Source organism: Oryx dammah, unplaced genomic scaffold (assembly GCF_014754425.2).
Source record: "Oryx dammah isolate SB20612 unplaced genomic scaffold, SCBI_Odam_1.1 HiC_scaffold_3, whole genome shotgun sequence".
Classification (NCBI taxonomy): Eukaryota; Metazoa; Chordata; class Mammalia; order Artiodactyla; family Bovidae; genus Oryx; species Oryx dammah.
The window spans coordinates 80,442,026-80,462,316 of NW_024070187.1; the positions used below are offsets into that span (position 1 = coordinate 80,442,026).

The 20,291-nt window shown below is 35.7% G+C and overlaps 1 protein-coding gene across 1 annotated transcript in view; it reads right to left on the minus strand.

Moving 5' to 3' along the window:
* Window positions 1-20,291, minus strand: part of LOC120861596 (ephrin type-A receptor 5) — a 126,833-nt gene that overhangs the window by 104,154 nt on the left and 2,388 nt on the right. The window contains exon 2 of the mRNA XM_040237320.1: window positions 18,820-19,483. Coding sequence (XP_040093254.1) covers window positions 18,820-19,483 — 664 coding nt within the window. The remainder of the gene's footprint in view (window positions 1-18,819; window positions 19,484-20,291) is intronic.

The window sequence follows — 20,291 nt, forward strand, 5'->3', positions numbered from 1 at the left end:
GCCAGTCTTTGTTTTAATCATATTATCCAAGTTATTTAGCTGTATTTTAAAATTAAAATAACAACGTTTTAAATCCCTATTTAAAAAAAAATTGTTTTGCTCTCTCGAGACAGCAAAAGAGACAGAGATGTATAGAACAGACTTTTGGACTCTCAGGGAGAGGGAGAGGGTGGGATGATTTGGGAGAATGGCACTGAAACATGTATACTATCATGTAAGAAATGAATCGCCAGTCTATGTTCGATACAGGATACAGGATGCTTGGGGCTGGTGCACGGGAATGATCCAGAGAGATGATATGGGGTGGGAGGTGGGAGGGGGATTAAGGATTGGGAACTCATGTACACCCGTGGCGGATTCATGTCAATGTATGGCAAAAACCAATACAGTATTGTAAAGTAAAATAAAGTAAAAATAAAAATTTTTAAAAATAAAAAATAAATAAATAAATTTCTTTCAAAAGTTTGATAACAGAAAAAAGATGTTTTTAGATTTTTAAGTGAAACACACAGCTTCCTTGCTGCTGTTGCTGCTAAGTCGCCTCAGTCGTGTCCAACTCTGTGCGACCCCATAGACGGCAGCCCATGAGGGTCCTCCCGTCCAAAAAATGCTCCAAAGTAATAAAGCATACCTATAAACATGAACCTTTTCTCTACTGTACCTTTAAAATTAGGGGGAGTGGTGGACAAGAGATACTACATGTGAGCAGAAGCTGAGTATCTAGTAGAAAAGAATTTCTACTAGCTTTATATAAATATACTTCTAAGTGAAAATGCTGCTCTCTTAGTTCATAAGTGTATGTTTATTTTTAACAGTTTGCAATATGTCAATGTCATTCTTGATGGAAATTCTTTGCATTTGAACTATTCCCGTTTGAGAGAAAATTATCAAGTGTGTAAGTATTCCTGATATTTTTAATCAAAACAACATCCTAAGAGAATATTATTAGGTAGTCTATTTACCTATTTATCAATCATGTAATAATTACACAGATGTTCTTTACTCTTTTGAACTGGTAATCTCTTGACGAGAAAAATCAAAGAAAATTTAAGAGAGACAATAAAACCAATGCTTGTAAAAATAAGTGTGCTGGTCTCTCCACTACCAGTGTGTGTTATAGAAGTTAAAAGCAGAGACTGAAACAAATGGCCTGGGCATTAATCCAACTCTACTTCTTACTGCCTGTTACCCTTGTTACATAAACTCTCTATGTCTGCTTGTTTTCCCATAAAACTTAAAAACCATACATGATTCATAAGGCTTGTGGAACAAATTATATAATAAATAAACAGTATTCAGTAGACTCTGTACCACATAAGATTTGCTATAGAAGTGCTGGGCATGTTATCATTATTATCTTAATATCATCAACAAGATTATCACCATTTCTAAGGATGGAACAGAAAGGATGGATTTATTGTACAGAAAAATTCCTACACACACTTAACAAATATTTATGTCAGGCTATGTCTTTACATATCACAATAATACTCTTAACGAAACCAAACATCCTTTTTTGGAAGAGTAAGGCAAAAGAAATAACAAAGCCAAAATACCTTTATCTTCAGGAATTAACAGCTTCTCAAAGAGTAAAGGTATTTAAATGAAAGAAATAAATTTGTAATAGAAAACCTATTATGGAAGGGAAAAAAAAGGAAATTAAGAGAGGATATAAGTAGAACTAGTCAGAAGTAAAACCAAACAATACACGACAGAGCAGCCTGTATTAGAAAAATATAATTAAGAATTGGAGGAAAAATCATAAATCTTGTCTGAGAGTTGGGCCTCAGAGTTTTTCAAGGTCAAATGCCACTCCAGTGAGAAAAAAATATGTTCCAAGTGTGTTTTAATTAACGGTCAGAGCTAATGTAGTCAGTACTTTTCTGAGTTTAAACAGGATATATTCACTTTAGTAGCAAAGAAACTGAAATGACAGAATACAAATACAAAGACAAATCTTTTGGTCTCTAGGATCAAACAAAAACCTCACTGGAAAGGTCGGGGATTAGTGAGAATTATTGGAGATCACAATTATATTTAGTTGTGCATCTGACCTTTCTATACAGAAAATATAAAACATTTGATATACCTAGCATTTATAAATTAACAAGCTCTAAGAAGCATTTAAAAACTATGTTATAAACTAGAAACCAATTGGACAAAAATAGAGAAAAGGAACATTTATCCCCTCTGTTTTGGTTTTTATCTGTCAAAGTTACATTGCTTCTATATATTTGGCATTTAGTGGGGTCCAAAAATGTATGAATAGATGCTATTTTTTCCCAGAACATTTCTGTTTCACCCATTAGAACATAAGGACATTTTGCCTTTATTATCAGCCTCACTGTTTAATTTAGATAGGCCAAGAGGCATAACAATTACTTTAATTGTACTATTTTGTTTATGAAGATATGTTTGGTCATTTTAAAAATTTTATATTGCATTTGTTCTGTATTTCATTTCATTTCAACTTCCAACAATCAAGAAAGACATGAATATACTTCAAAATGGAAGTGTCCAGTAAGAATCTTTTTACCTGAAAACTGTGTAATATCAAAAGTGGTGGGGAGGCAGAGAATCATGTAGTTTCTTTTCTGTGGATGTGGAAATTCAAAGGTCACACAGGTCCTTGATGTGCAGAGGTTTTCCCCAAGCCTGAATTCTTACAAAATCTCCACACTCACATTATACAGTACAGTTTCATTGTTTTTCCTTCCTTACCCCATCCCCAGATGAAATAAAAGCAGCAAAACAAACAAAACTTTAATAAAATGATCCTTTATTCCAAGTAAGTATTAGTCACTCAGTCATATTCTCTTTTGTGATCCCATGGACTGCAGCCCACCAGGCTCCTATGTCCATGGAATTCTCCAGGCAAGAATACTGGAGTGGGTTGCCATTCCCTTCTCCAGGGGATCCTCCCAACCCAGGGATCGAACTCGGGTCTCTTGCATTGCTGGCAGAATCTTTGACCATCTGAACCACCAGGGAAGCCCTTTACTCCAAAGGCTAAAACGTTAAAGAGAAAAAAGTTTTCTATACTACTTATGAGAGCAGACAAAAGGCAAAGTAATTCACATGCACAAGTATCCGAAAAGCAAAAGTCAAAAATGCATCTATAATTCTCAGCCTCTCACTCTCACAACCCAATCTCTCACTCTCTCTTAGCACAAGTGTGTGTTAGTCACTCAGTCATGCCCGACTCTTTGCGACCCCATGGACTACAATCCACCAGGTTCCTCTGTCCATGAGATTTTCCAGGCAAGGATACTGGAGTGGGTTGCCATTTCCTTCTCCAAAGGATCTTCCCAACCCAGGGATCGAACCCTGGTCTCCTGCACTGCAGGCAAATTCTTTACCGACTGAACTACAAGGGAAGCCCATAAATTAGGCTTATTCCAAAAAGTTTTTCTTCCACCTATTTGAATATTCACATGTCATTGTTGTTTAGTCACTCAGTCATGTCAGATTCTTTGGCACCCCATGAACTGCAGCACTCCAGGTTCCTCTGTCCTCCACTATATCCCCTGGAGTTTGCTCAAATGCATGTCCTCTGAGTCGGTGATGCTATCTAACCATCTCATCAATAGTCACATAGAAAATATATAATCAAGTCTAGTTTGGTTCCTGATTATAGGGCCTCTACTCTCCAAGGTCAGAGCTTCATGCTCTTACAAGTTTCTCTTACTTTTCTCACTCAGTTTTGCTTTGCTTTATTTGTTCTATTCCCTGTTGCTACAAATCCTTCTCCCTCAAAATGCCTTTCTGTGTCCTCCATTTGAGGTGTGAATATGGGGGCAAGAATCTCCTCCAGGGGACTCTGGTGGCTACTAGGTCTCTCCAGGGTGCCTCTGCCTCTGATGTACAGTGCAGGGCTGCTCACATAGATGTGAGATTAGCCCACAAGGGATTTGAGTCAGGGTGACAAAATTAAGCAGTTCAAAAGCATTTTAATGGAGAACATAAAAGAAAGCGGGAAAGACCGATTTGAAACAAACACACCTAGATTAAAATGCCAGTTTGCCACTTTCTAGTTTTAGTTAAAACTAACCTCTCTGTGCTCCAGAAACTATGGCTCACAGGATGCCGTCAAGCTTAAAAGAGAGAATGTGAATAAAACATTTAATGGTACCAGCACACAGCAGGTCTCTGCACACGTGTCAACCCTTCTTCTTCCTTACCACCCCATTTAAGATACTCTGACAATTCTGGCTTTCAGAATTATCATTTATTGTCAGTTTTTGTCATTTGTCATTTATTGGCCTTATTTCTTGGAATCTCTATTATTTCTAGTATATTACTGCTTTACACACAGACTTGAAAGTCAAAATATTCTCTTTGGCCAACTTTTGTATTTTCTAGGAACAAGGTTTTTCATTTTTTTTTTCTCTCAGTTTGCATTCCATTATCTTCTGACCTCAGACAAAAATAATTTGTCTTTTGAGATCTGATCATGGGATTGTTCTGGCCAGTCTTCCTTTTGATGATGCAGGTTGTCCTTGATTAAGACTTTCACTTTCATCAGATTTTTCTAAAATTCAGATTTTTTTTTTTTGCCTCTGTCTCCTGAATGATTAATTTCTTCTTCTTTCAGTCCATAATCAAAGTTTATTATTAATGGACTCTCCGTTCCTGTGCATGCATGCAAAGTCACTTCAGTCATGTCCAACTCTTTGCAACCTTATGGACTGTAACCACCCAGGCTCCAAGATTCTCTAGGCAAGAATACTGGAGTGGGTTATTGTGCCCTCCTCCATTCCTTTAACATACATTTAATTCCTTGCCACAGGCTTGGTTGGCCCAGTTTATTTCTCTCTTAAATTGAAATTTAAAAGTTCACATTTACACTCACATACACTCACACTCAGAAACCTCCTCAGTCTTTACAGGCCCTGACCTGAGAAGCTGTCCCAATGCAGACTGGAGAGAGTGTTCCCGACTCCCAAGGTTCCAAGTCTCCTAGAAGGATAGGCCGAAATCCCAGGGTGATGAAAGCAACTAAAGCAAACGTTAGTTCAAAAAGCACAAACAAACAAGCAAAACTTCAGCACTTTGCCTAGGGTTATTTTTCACTGAAACCACTTTCAACTTTTAGAGCTAACTAGCATGTACTGAGGATTTGCTCTGTGCCAAGTACTAAGCTTCATGAGCCTCCAATCTTTAAAGTCTAATCCAGGTTTCAAAATCATAAACAATACCTTTATTGTGGGAGACAGTGGAAACATTTTTTTTTTCCTGTGGATTAGTTTCTAACTTTATGTACTGAGAGCAATAACATCTCAGGGCCTAGCAATAAAGCATGGAAGAAATCAAAGCATAAAATAAGGGCTATCCTTGAGTATTATTTTGAGGCAACTACTAACAGATTTTCTTCCTTTTGTTCATAGTGGGGGAAAAGTTTCTATTTGGGATTTAACTTCATTTTCACCTGAATTAAGAGTGAAGTTCCCCTAAATTTAAGTGCTTTATCTGTTGTTGCTTGTCTGTTTGGGTCCAAAGAGGGAAGGCTGACTTAAGTGGGTTCTATTATTACTGTGTAAATGCTCTCACCACCCTCTCTCTCCAGCCACTGACTGTGTCCAAGAAAAAGCTACTGCTGTCATAAAACAAGGAGACCTCACTGTTGTGACATTTCATTTATCTGGGCAGCAACATGCTTGAAAAGAGACTGCCTCATTCTGAGTAAAGTATGGAAGACAATCAAAGCCAGTTAAGCAAACCAGTGTTGACATATTAAATCATGCTTGAACCAAAAGAGCAAAAACAGATGACACACAAAACCTTCTAAAGAGAATTTTAAATAAATAAATAATACGGGTCAGCCTGGTTCTAAAAAAAGAAGCTTTTAGCATTGGAAAATACTGAGACTAGGTGAACAAGGGGAAATCTTTCACAGGAGCCAGTGAATATGCTGTTCCCTGATTGTGAGGTGCAAAACTAGAGTTAGTGCCGTAAAGGGAAGTGTGAGGGAATACTGGGAAATTTGGGGGAAATCACATCACGTTACTTCTCAATCCATAAAATGGAAAATAAAATTTTGATACTCCTGTTCTTTATTTGAGAAATGTCTGAACAGAGTCCTTTCCCCAGCACTTAGAATTCATCAGAGAAAAAGCCGTTATGCATACGGAGCAGTGTATTATTAGGTTCCTGCACAATCACACAGCAGGAACTTTGGAGCGTTCATTCTCTATGTCTGATTCCTGCTAACAATTCCATCAAAGAAATGGAGTTATCCATCAGTCAAATTATCATTTGCTCTAATTGTTACTTCCCCCAAACTGTGGCTCTTCTTTCTTCCCTTTCCTTTTCTTTTTAAAAAACTATCTATCAACAGTACTTGAATGAGCAGGATATCTTCAAGCTCAGAAAAGATCAAAGCGCATCAACAAATCACTTGAGTTCTTAAGGATGAACCCTACTGGTCAGCCATAAATGAAGACAAAGATTAAACAACAAAGAGAATCAAATACTAGAGGATAAGATGTGATCTACATCCATGACCAGAAATAATAAAGGATACAAAAGCATTTCCATAAAGAAAACCAATTATGAGACCATGAATAGCTATAATTCATATTTTTAATGTAAAAGCTAATGAGTGATACAATTTTAGAGAAAAACTATGCTGGGGCTAGTGACTCCATGCCTTCCTGCTTTATAACAATAGGCATGTCCCTCTGAACTAATGTACAATCTAATTTAAAGGCAATAAATTATACTGTTTAGGTAAACAGCATACTTAATCTTTCTTCCTGTGAGTAGTATAAACTAGATATATAAATAAATCAATTAGACAGATTGATACCTACAAATTAAACTAAGCATCTTATTAGTTGCTTAGAGACAGTCAGCTCTCTGTGCAACCCTCCAAAGCAGTTAAGTAGATTTTTCAAGGCTAATCCATACAAGAGGTATACTACATAAATCTAAACATGTACAGCAGAAAATATTTAATGTATTAGTTGTAATAGAAATATGGTGTTAAGAATCAGAGATTTTTACTTAGGATTACAATGGATGCTATATGTGGTTACAAACTACAAATCAATTTGTGGTTAAGGGTGTTTACATACTGTTCAAAGTACAACAGTAGAATGGAGAATCTGAAATTAACATACCATTCTAATGTCAAGTTTAAAATGTGGTGGCTGTGTGATACTAGGCAGGTTAATATTCTCCCTACTTCCAACCTCTGGACCACAATTTACCACTTTACTGATGATCATAAAATTTACAATTAATAAGTTAAGTCCTGATTAGCTAAAGTAATGTCACTGGATGTGCTGAAATTTACATATGTCATTCCCACTCCCAAATTAAAGTTCTTTTTTTCTGCAAAGGGAGAATTTTGTTTTAGTTATTGTGGTATAATAAAGAGTTTATAAGTATAGGAAGATTTACATCAGTATTATGGCTCCATTTTTAGTACTGTGAAAAAATATGACTATTCTTATTTCAATAAATAGCATATTAACATAGCACTTCTAAATTCCTGTCTTTTGTTTTCTTTATTCAGGATGAAATATTTATTATAATTACCAAGGTGGGTAATGACATGAAAAGTAAATTTCGCAGGTAACATTCAGTATGCTTGATGCTGAAATTGTTTTAAACAAAACAGTATGACTATTAGTTTCTGTTTCCAAATTTCAGAAATTTTTTTATACTCCTTTCTCAAAGCCATGATGTCCTTTCCTTGAAATTAATTTTTTAAATATTTATTTTTGAAGAAGTTTGAAAGACTTCTGATAAAGGAATGTGGAAAGAATGTACAGAAATGGAAAAATTATTTCCCAGTGTTCTGTAAATCATTTTAATTCTAAAGAAACAAGCAGAAGAAGGAAAGTAAAAGATATCCTTTTCTCTATCCATTTCCATGTTAAAATGTCAATTCTCATTTCAAAAGGTACTTTACTTGGTAAATGTCCATTTGATTTTTTTTCAGCCGTTAACACTTTACTAAAATAAAATGTGTTGATTAAAACATAAGTGAAATGTACATTTGCAAAAAAGGAATTGCTTTTAAGTTATGATAAAATTAATACCAATGAATTTTGCATCTGACAGGTGGAGAGTGTTTCAGACTGGGATCTATATATCTTTCACTAATTTTAGCTTCCTATAGATCAGTAATAATTTTTCAACATTAAAACTTTTATTTTGGGGCATTGGATACTTAGAGAAATACAGACTGAAACTTAAGAGTTTCCAAGTTCACCCAAGTCTTCTGGTTCCAACAACATGAAGTTCTAAGTAAAGCTGGAAACGGTCTAGGTACAAACATCTAGAATTCCTAAATTAACTGGAACAAAGTTTGGGGCTTCCCAGGTGAGGCAATGGTAAAGAATCTTCCTGCCATTGAAGGAGACACAAGAGACACAGCTTCTATTCTTGAGTTGGGAAGATTCCCCTGGAGTAGGAAATGGCAACCCACACCAGTATTCTTGCCTGGAAAATTCCATGGACAAAGAAGCCTGACGGGCTACAGTCAATGAGGTTGCAAAGAACTGGACACAACTGAGCACGCACAAACACACACATACACACACACAAAGTCAATTTATATACCGAGACCCACAAAACAGAGGACAACGCAGCGGCCAAGCACATTTCGCAAATCTGAACCTAAATCAGCCTGCACTTGTGAGAAACCTAACATACAGCAACCAGTATCCTACAACCCAGCTTTAGTCCGTCCACCTTACCCTACAAAGTATGACCTGCTAGCCTTGTAAGGAAATCCAGATCTCTTAGCCAATCATTTTCTGCTTCCATGCTGCCTCTTAAATGCTCTAAAAATCTCACAATACTCAAAATCCAAGAGAAGGGTGCTACAGGTGGTGAGGCATTATACTCCCATAATTCATGGATTATTTTCTCTTGAATAAAGGATATCAAACTTGTTACTAAATTGTTTGGTTTACCACTTGACAGGACTCATTTGCTATGCTTTTGTTTTAATGCGGGGGAAATTTTAAGACAGCAATAAATTTGTAAATCTGGGAAAAGAAATTCACAGGCGGCAGAAAAGATAGAGCTGAAACATGGAGTGCTGCCTTTAATGCTGATCCTATCCTGCCTCTCTGCAGGCCAGAAGGGCTGAGGATGTGTGTGGGAAACTGTAGACTTGTCTTGTAACATTCCAGGGTCCAGGAAAAAAGACCATAACCTTGTGTCAAGTGGGAAGCCCTTCAGAGTCTCTTAAGAAGGCACTGAGGACGAGGAGGAGGAGGAGAAACAGGAAACTTTGAAAAGTTAGATAGAATGAGACAAAGCATTAATTTCTGTGCTGTTTATACAGGTTCAATCCTAAAGAAAATCAACCTTGAATATTCATCAGAAGGACTGATGCAGAAGCTGAAGCTCCAATACTTCGGCCACCTGATACAAAGAGCCAACTCATTGGAAAAGACCCTGATGCTGAGTAATACTGAGGTCAGGAGAAAAAGGGGGTGACAAAGGATGAGATGGTTGGATGGCATCATCAACACAATGGACATGAGTTTGAGCAAACTCCAGGATATAGGGAAAGATAGGGAAGCCTGGTGTGCTGCAGTCCCTGGGGTTGCAAAGAGCTGGGACATGACTGAACGACTGAACAGCAGTACATTTGGGTATAAATTAGACAGTTGGTAAGGTATAACCTATGAGCCAAATCCTTCCTGTCACCTGTTTATATAAATAACTTTTTATTGGAATACAGAAAAAAAAAAAAAAGACACTGGGTAAAAGACTGCCATATACACAAGGAGAGTCAAAAAGGTTTATGAGTGTAGGACCTCTTCATGGGGTGGGGGTGCACAGAGAAACTGGTCTTCAGGAATCAAAATCTGTGGCCTTCCCTGGATGAGGTTTTAGAGTACAAATTTACACAAAACACTGCTGCTGCTAAGTCGCTTCAGTAGTGTCCGACTCTGCGCGACCCCATAGACGGCAGCCCACCAGGCTCCCCCATCCCTGGGATTCTCTAGGCAAGAATACTGGAGTGGGTTACCATTTCCTTCTCCAATGCATGAAAGTGAAAAGTCAAAGTGAAGTCGCTCAGTCATGTCCGATTCTTTGCGACCCCATGGACTGCAGCCTACCAGGCTCCTCCGTCCATGGGATTTTCCAGGCAAGAGTCCTGGAGTGGGGTGCCATTGCCTTCTCCAACACAAAACACTAAAAGCCACCAAAACTTAATCCAAACTATCATGATACTCCTTAATCTGGGCCAACGTTACAGTCACCTAAGGAGCTTATAAAAGAATACTGCGGCTCTGGCCAGCACCACACAATGGAATAAGAATCTCTTATATGTTTGCCCAGCAATAATATGGTTTCAAATTATTAAAATTATTGTGTTGCACTGTAAAAGTGTATAGAAGAGAAGAATTAGATAAAAGCTGGTCCCAATAATCTCTTCAGTGGGAGGAAATGTTAAATCATGTGAATAACTTCTACAAGCCAATAAAAAAAAAGCACTCCAAAAATGTAATTCATAAATTGGAATGAATTGGACATAAGTGTCATTTTGTGCCTTTTTCTCTAGTTTGCTGTGGTTTGATTTTTCTCCTAATCTGCCAACATTTTTTACTGATGACAACAGTAGAATGCATTCATATAGATGGCATTCCAAGGTCAAGAAGTAATTAGCAGAAAGAAAAAAGGAAACAATTTCATTAGGTCTAAAACTGTCAAAAGTTATATAATTACAATCTATATCAAAAGGTTATCTTTACAGGCCCCTTTTGTACTATTTAACATTACACCTAGGAGGAAAGTTGGACTCAATATGATTTTACATTTGGCTGCAGTCACATAACTACCAAATGGAAGTATGAGATTTGAACTGAGAGCTGCATCACCTTCAAACCCAAAGTCCTCTATTTAGTGCATGAAAAAATCTCCTGGTCATTTCAGATCAATTTTGAGGTTTTAAGTCTACTTAATGATTTTATGCTAGTGTTGGCTACTTTGTTTCTTATCATTTGTATTCATTTCTTTTTTAATTTTTTGCTCTTAAGAATCTAAGAACACAGAGATATTTGTTAAATCACACTCTGTGAGTTTTCAACATTAAATTTTCCTGTACAAGCAACTTTTCCAATGACAGCTATACTGATTTGATAACAGCTGTTATCAAATTTGGTGAAAATCTTTCTGCTCCTATCTGGATAAAAAATAATAATAATAATAATAAAAAAACAGAAGGACTATCTTTTGGTTTCCCAGCACATTATTTAAATTACAGAATTTAAATCAGTTCTGAATATAACAATTCAGATATATGGCAATATATAAAGCCTTTATCATTAAACATTTTTCTCAGAATTATCTTGCCATATTAATTTATGTCTGTTTTTCTGTATTAATCCTATATATTTCTGTATTAATTTATTATACCAAAAGTAGTCTATTCAATGAACATCATTTAAACAAATACTTTTGATCAAGAGATTTTTTTGTATGAACCACTTGAACATAAATATAACAATTTTCCATCCAACAGGTCATAATGGAGCTCCTGATGAATAATACTAAAATTCCTTTGCACAATAACAATATGGAATGTGCTATCATCATAAGACTTTCTAGAGACTGACTCAAAATAAAATGTACAAAGTAGTTATTACTATTACTGCAAATCTGAGGTATAGCATCTATTTTTTATATTTATTCTAAATATGGGATAGGAAAGGGAGACTCAAGACTTTGCCTAGTATACTCCTTGTATGAGTGAGAAAGTAGGAATGCAAAATCAAGATCAGAAGTTTGTGTAGGAGGGATTATGGAGTTTTTCCTGCATGTATGTCCTTTCCTTATAGCCAAATCTCTATCTTTTTTAACTATGTACATATAGTTGAAGATTCACAAGTTACCAACAACTGCTGAACCAATTAAGTTCTTAAAAAAAAAAAGGATGTTATTCTTTCAATTGGTATAATAATTTGCAAGCTGCCATTCACCAGTATTACTCAGAAATAAACTGAGTTGTTTCATATTTGATATGCATCTATTTGACCCTAGGTATCATTAGCAATTCTCTGTCTTTAAGGTAAGTATAATATGTATATAAATAGCCTCTTTTAGCAGGTAATTTCAGGGAGTAGAGTCCCTTTTATTCTCAGATTTTAATATGCAAATACATTTTAATATAATTGTAGAAAGAAAAGAGCTATATCCAAAATTAATATGATAGATCTCTGCACTGAAAGATTTCTTCTGCTTGTTAAGCTGTACCCTGTCCTCTTCATACAGCTTTTTTTCCACCTCTACATTAAACATCACCCTTTTAGAGAAACATTTTCTTACCACCTTCTAACCTTGCACACTCACCCTGCCAGTAACAACTCGCATAAGTTGTGACTGCAGGTGTGAGTCCATATGTATGTTTGTAAGCTATCTGTCTGCATTCGTAGGATATAGGAACTGTATACACAGACTATAGTGCTTAGTACGATAACTCAAAGAATGAGTGATAATATCAAACGGGAGAGCAAATCTTTCATAAAGGAGGTTACAATATATTTACACAGTTTTGATCACCTAATTAATAAAAATGTAGGATCATCCTTTGATAAATGATACTATTCAAGGATATACTCTCCAGTTTAAATAAACTAGAGAATTTTTCTAAGTCGAAGCTACTATGTATTTTCCAATAGACAGACACATATTCCTGTAAATAATTTTACTTTTAATGAGAGAGTAAGACATAGCTAATGTTTATTCAATAAGCACTGTTTTCTAGGCACTATTCTAAATAATTTTCATATAACGTCTAATAGCATTGCTATGAGGTAGCTATTAACAGATGAGGAAAACAAGGAATAAAGAGATCTGATAACTTGGACATTGGTTATATAACTGATAAATGGAAGCGGCAAGATTTGAATCCAGGTATTCTGGTCCAGAATCTGCGTGCTTAAGAAACTATAGAGTACGTTGCCTCTCACCAGCAGCATATTTCCAGATATTCCATGTCTCTATATTCAAGTTAAATTAGGCAAGTTTCCAAACATACACCCATTTTAAGAAATGTACACTTCTTTCATTCTTTAGAAAGTTGTCCACTTTTGCATAGGTAACTAATCTATAAATATATTTAGTTTCAGCAGCACATCTATTAATATAGGCAGAGGGAATATATTTCAGTTAGTGGTTCTCAACTAACAGAGATTTTGCCCCGAAGGAACATTTGGCAATACATGGAGGCATTTTGGGCTATTAAAAATCAGGAGCAGAGTACTAGATTAGTACTTAATCTAGTGACTGAGAGGCCAAAGTGAAAGTTGATCAGTCGTGTCCAACTCTTTGCAACCCCAAGGACTATACAGTCCATAGAATTCTCCAGGACAGAATACTGGGTTGGGTAGTTGTTACCTTCTCCAGGGACTCTACCCAACCCAAGGATAAAACCCAGGACTCCTGCACTGCAGGAGAATTCTTTTCCATTTGAACCACCAGGGAAGCCAGGAAGCTGGTAAATGTCCTACAGTGAACAGGATCCCCCCAAACAACTAGTATTTGGCCCCAAATACCAATAGTACCAGTGTTTTGAAACCTTGATTCGGGGGGAAAAAAAGCACACTAACATTTTAATATTAAACATAATATTAACATAAAAAGCCATAACATTTAATAGAATTAGTCCAAAATTATTCAAGTGAGGAGGTAAAAAGAAAATCTATTATTCTCATGTGCAATACCTGCAAATGGATGAACTGACTTAATCACTTAACTGTCTTAGTGGTGGTTCACAGCAATAGGACACACACACACACACACACACACACACACGGATTCACACACCATTGACACCAATCACTCTGTGATTTCAAAATCACAGTCTTTTGTTAAAATTTTTAAATCAAAATTAGTTTCCTTTGTTGCATAAAAGAGCATACCAAATAGGACCAAAGTTCAACCCCTTTGATGCTTTTTGGTAACATGCCTAATTAAAAATAACTAGGCTCTCCAATGCATAATTACACGAACACCTAACACTCTATATTTCCAGCCAATTTTGTTTCAAACATAAATGTGCACCAGAAGTCTGAATGATCGACATACTACTCCCTGCAGTATCTTTACTGTTTTTGAATCAAGGCTCCTTCTTGAGCTCAGTATTTTCACTACATTTCCTTGCTGTGCAATCATTTCCCAGTTGGACAATTAATAAGCGCTTTTTCTCCACAGCCTTTGGCATGCAACCCCCTTTACCCTGTATTTGAGCATGCACTATATACCTTCTTCACTCACTGGTTTTGGCAGTGACCCACAATCTAAATCTCTTTCCTCCATTTGATATAAGTGAAACTATAATTATGTAGGGGTAATTTCAAATTACTACTTCATTCCACTAACAACTGATGAAGATTAGTGGTCTTGCCTTGCATCTGAGTAAGTCAGCAACATAATCACAAGAGAACTCAGCAGGCAACATTTGATTCATGTGAACTCAATTACTTCTGTCAAACATTCACTTCAATAAAAAGCAGAAACTTCCAAAATGGGTTTTTACTAACAATTTTGTACTAAAAAAAAAAATTCACATGACTCTTAAGGGAAAAATAGCATGAATTTTCTCAGAAATAATAATAAATAATAAGTATGAAAACATGCTTTTATAAATGGATTTAATATATTATTAGTACCTGAAAATAAAGAATATTTCAAAAAATAAATTTGAATACTTAAGGCAGTTTATTATAGAAAATTCAAGCATACAAGTAAGCCTTCAAAAAATAATTGGACTCAGTATTTTAAGTTGATAACAGAAACCAGCATATATGGTTACCTTGTTAAAATCATATAATTATGGAAAAGGTATAAAGGAAGTTAAATAAGGAGACATGGAGATGATAGATCATGATCTGCTATTGATTAGTTGTCTTCTGGGTTGAAGCCTTATGTTAATGAGCTGCCTAGCATTCTGCTTCTTGAAGGTTTAGTTGCTAAGAGACTGTGGGTCAGGTCTATCATACCCTCCATGTGTATCAGGTCACATGAAAATGATCTGACAGCAACTACCTGGTCACTTCCTGGTAAATCTTAATATATGATAATTATTACAACAGGTTTACTCAACTTTAGCTTCTTATATTTATAGCCTTATAAATCACAACATATTTTGATTATCAAAGAAACCAAGTAATTAAATGTAAGTATGTACTAAGGCTATATTTATAAATAAACACATTTTAGCATGTGATGCTTTGAAGTCTACAAAAATCACTAAGATGACCTCTATAACAGTTAATATATCATATGCCAATCATATATCATTTAATATTTGAAACTTTGAAAATTTGGCCTGAGAATCTTAGGACTAAGTAAAGAGTAATTTAAAAGACATTTGTCAATTTTGTGACCAATGATGTTTCCTACAGGTACATACAAAGGTAAACAAAATTACTTATTTAAAAATAATAATTTTAACATAGTATTTATAAAATAGATAACTAACTTTTGAACTGTGGTGTTAGAGAAGACTCTTGAGAGTCCCTTGGACTGCAAGGAGATCCAACCAGTCAATCCTAAAGGAAATCAGTCCTGAATATTCACTGGAAGGGCTGATGATGATGCTGAAACTCCAATACTTTGGCCACATGATGGGAAGAGTTGACTCACTGGAAAAGACCCTGATGCTGGGAAAGATTGAAGACAGGAGAATAAGGGGACAGAAGAGGATGAGATGGTTGGATGGCATCACTGACTCCATGGACATGAGTTTGAGTAAGCCCCAGGGGTTGGTGATGGACAGGGAAGCCTGGCATGCTGCAATTCCTGGGATCGTAAAGAGTCAAACACTACTGATCAACTGTACTGAACTGAACTGAGAAAGCTAATAGGAGCAAAGCCATGCAGGATCTTAGGCTATTTTATAAACTTTATTTGAAGGAGACAATTATGTGTGTGTATATATATATATACACACACATATATATACATATATACACATACATACACATTCGAGAAGAGTTGATTTGCAATGTTGAGTTAGTTTCAAGTGTACACAAAGTGAATTAGTTATTGCATATACACATATATGCGGACTTTTTTAGATTCTTTTCCCATACAGGCCATTACAGAGTAGTGAGTAGAGTTTCTTGTGTTATACAGTAGATAATTTCCTTATTAGTTATCCATTTTAAATACAGTAGTAATGTTTATGTCAAATCCAATTTCCCAGTTCATCCTTAAAAAAAAAAAAAAAAAGGAAACTATTGAAGTACTTTAAGTGTCTTGGAAGTAGGCAGGGACTGGGAGGATGGGTTTGTACAACTACCAGATTTGTATTTTTGTAGAGGTGACACACATGGCTCAAAAACCAAAACTATATAAAAAGCTATTTATTATTTAAAAATAAAGTTTCCAACAAGACATGCTTACAGATTGGAGGAAAAAGGAAACAGAGAGAAGTGGATGATTTTATGAGAGCTAGGTGGGAAATTTATAAATACTTTGTGAGGTATTGAAACTGGGAAGTGAGCAGGAAGGATATGTCAAGAACGATTCTTAGATTTCTGACCTACCAAGGATATTTCCAAAACAATAAGATCCCCACTTAGAGGTTTGTGGACAGCACATTAAAATTGAAGAAAGAGTTAAAGTGGAATTTTATATGACACACACACTCATACATTTAGATTTGCACATACATATTATGAATAGGTTTAAACACATATATTTATTTATATGGGACCATCTGTGACACCCTAATTTTCCAAGACAAACCTTCAACATTTAGTTATTCACTCAGTAAATTATTTACAGAATGTTTGAAATTCCTCATAGAATGGCCATATATCATTGGTACCTGGGAAAACATCAAGAGGCACTATTCGCACAGACTACATTGTGTAGAACATCTTCTGGGGCTGTGTAGTCTACTGCTTTTATGACCCCACTGCTTTCGATCCTCCTACCAGAGTAGGGTAATAAGCATATTAAGACAGAATCCAGTTGAGTGAAGTTTCTACCAAGTGGCCTCTCCTTTTTCTCTCAAGCCTCTACTCCTCAACTACTAAGAGTATGAGAGGAGAAAGGTGCAGTGGATGCATGCACTAAAAGCATCCTGTCAGAATACTACCTCGCCCAGGTATTTTCATGATAAGCACCTGCAGAATATTTTAATCCCAGCAACAATAAAAAATTATCCTCTGAATGCAAAGGTCCTTTATACCCTGTATCAATCTGGATGAAGACAAAGGTCATTGTGTTCTGAACTAAAGTTACCACATATCATTCACGGATATGATATAAATAGATAATCAAATAGAGCATGCTGCCTTATAATACTGGTAAACAAATTCTTAGAAATAATAAGATTTTATAAGCATTTTAGGGAAAACAATGCAATGTATTCAATGGATTATGTTTAACTTCCACTGCTGATTCTACAGTTACATATATCTTCACCCAGGCCAAGAAGGTTGCTCAAAAAGAGAAGTTAAGGTAATGTTAGTTAAAACTTTCCTTTAAATTCAACCCTAAATAAAATCTGATTAATTTCCTTGACAAACTTAAGGGCATATCTGAAACATAATTTTTATTTAATAAAAATTTATATATAAAGGAATAGCAAGCTGTAGATTACATGGAGAAATGATCATGCACTTAATTGTAGATGGTATACAAACGTGAAGTGATGCAAATGTGGTGCAATGCATTTCTAGAGATAAATAAACAACATCAGTATGATTTACAGATTAGTGTTGTTTCCCTGGATCTACAGTCAACCTACAGTCAAGCCTGAAGAAATCTGAGCAAAGGTGATCCACATTACACACTGAATTTAGAAAATAAATTGTACCTGAAGCTATCAATGGGCATAGGGGACTTCTTGGTATTTGATTTTCTCTTCAGTTAAGACACATTAACTCTCATTACCTATTTGGTATGTGCATATCATGGTGAAAAAAGTTCGGGTTCATAAGGATTAATTTTTTCCCTATAAGGAAAATGTGTTTTCTTCCTCATAAGCTGTTCTTGACTTTGACATAAAGTACTATCCTGTTTCATGAAGCCACAGAGAAAGATCCAAGTTTTAAAGGGCAAGTCACCACACTGTGGACAAAATAAGAGTATTTTCAAATGAAAAAGAAGCATGCATGATCAAGTTTCAATTTATTTTTTTTCAAGTTTCAATTTAAAAGAAAAATTAAAACAGAAAAAATAATCCAAGTGCAAACTGCTTTGAAATGACCTTTCTGTATTGGTTCTATCTCCAAACAGTTACTTTCTTGGGCACTACTTATTATGCATTTAAAGTTAACCTGTAAATTCTTAAAAGCAAGTACATAATAGCTATTATATGCACACAACATGGTAAACTAAGTCCTGTCACTTTCCACACATGTCCAGTGTAGTTCATATGGAGGAACTTATACCTAAAGAATTTTTAAAAGGCAGTTAAAAGCATGCCAAAAGTCTCATCGAAGTTTACATTTGAATTTCATATAACAAGAGTATTATTTTTCTCTTCAGAGAGACAGTTATGATAGAGTAGCAGATAAACAAAGAAATAATCCCCTGATGTGAGTTGTTCAAAAATAAAAGTTCTGAAAGCAAAATGAATATGAAATACTACACTGCAAGTAAGACACTCTCTGAGTACTAATTATGTATATCCAGTAGAATATAACTTCAAATCTTTCATCATTGCCAGAAGTTTTAAAATTCTGAGAGGAGATAAATCAAACTTGAAGAGAAATAATCTCCATAAATTAGCAAAGTAAAAGGTCATTTGCTCATAATCACTGGAAGATATACATATACATGATCCAGCGGAAGCAGACAGCCCCTGCAGATATGCAGGCAAACTCTTACCTTGACAGGTGCCGTTTTTCTCTTCATATCCTGCCTTGCACATGCATTTCCCAATGGGTACCAGCCACTCCCCTTCAGCGCTGCAGTGCATTTTGGGTGGTTCATCTGTCACAGAGTGGTTGACACAGGAGCCTGACACTTCAAGTAACTGTGAAGAATCAGCTCCAGTAATTGTATCAGGGAAGACAGCTAAATGTCGTACCACAGAAGGGCATTTTTTATAGTACACTCGCACTGAAACAAGAGCAATGCAAGCACCCACATCCTGAAAAGCAAGATAAAATCCCTTTTTGCTTAGAGGTCCTACATCTCTGACCTCTGTATTTAGTTTCATGACACGGTCACCAAGATCAAGTTCTGTAAAGCTTTCATCGGCAGCAATGGTATCAATTTTGATGTACTGGTTTTCCTTGATGTTTCTCCCATTCTCGTTATCTGACTCAAAGTAATACATGTTGAAAGTCTCCTTGCAGGTCCCCAGTCCTCCAGGAAGACTGTTGCAGTCCCGCAGAGTAAATTTGAGTTCTATGAAGATTCTGGAAGCACCTTCGTTGGAGATCCAACTGGTCAAAAGCCAGTTATTCTGGTTCTGTTCCATAACTTTGCATACTTGGTATGTATGGATAGGGGCATAATTTTCATCAACTTCACCAATCTCTTCCCACTGTAGAATATAAAATAGAAAAACAAAAGAGTAAAAAGATGGTTAGAAAATAACCAGCAAAATAAAAGAAAATTAATTCAGATGTAAAATTTCTGCAGCCTCAATATACAGTACTGAAAGGAGATATACAATAAATTTTTTAAAATAATTTCCCTTTTCAAATTAAATAAATCAGCAATATAGTAGTCATTGTCTCAAATATAATTCAGGTGTGAACTCATGTGAATGATATTCTCAAGAAAAATTCATGTATTTCCGAGTAAAAATAAAACTCAATGTGGGATATGATTAAACAAGAAGCAGTGAAAGGAAAATATGCACATTTAGAAGAAAGTTTGTAGAAAAGGAAATAGAATTTTTTAAAACTATAACAATGAGAAAAAAGCAGCAAATGAAGAAAAGAAGGGAGAAAAACATAATGACTGAATCCACATTCAACTCTCAAACAACACAACAATGTAATAAAACTTGAAAGAATATTCATTAGCTTAAAATAGTTTATTTCATTGAAAAATAAATTAAAAAAATAAAAACTATTTCATTGAACCAATCTGGTAGGACTCTTTTAAAAACTGTGTGAAAAGTCATTCAGCCACGTCTGATTCTTTGTGACTCCATGTAGAATTCTCCAGGCCAGAATACTGCAGTGGGTAGCCATTCCCTTCTCCAGGGAATCTTCCCAACCCAGGGATCGAACCCAGGTCTCCCGCACTGCAGGTGGATTCTTTACCAACTGAGCCAAGGAAGCCCAAGAATACTGAAGAGGTAGACTATCCCTTCTCCAGCAGGTATTTCTGATCCAGGAATG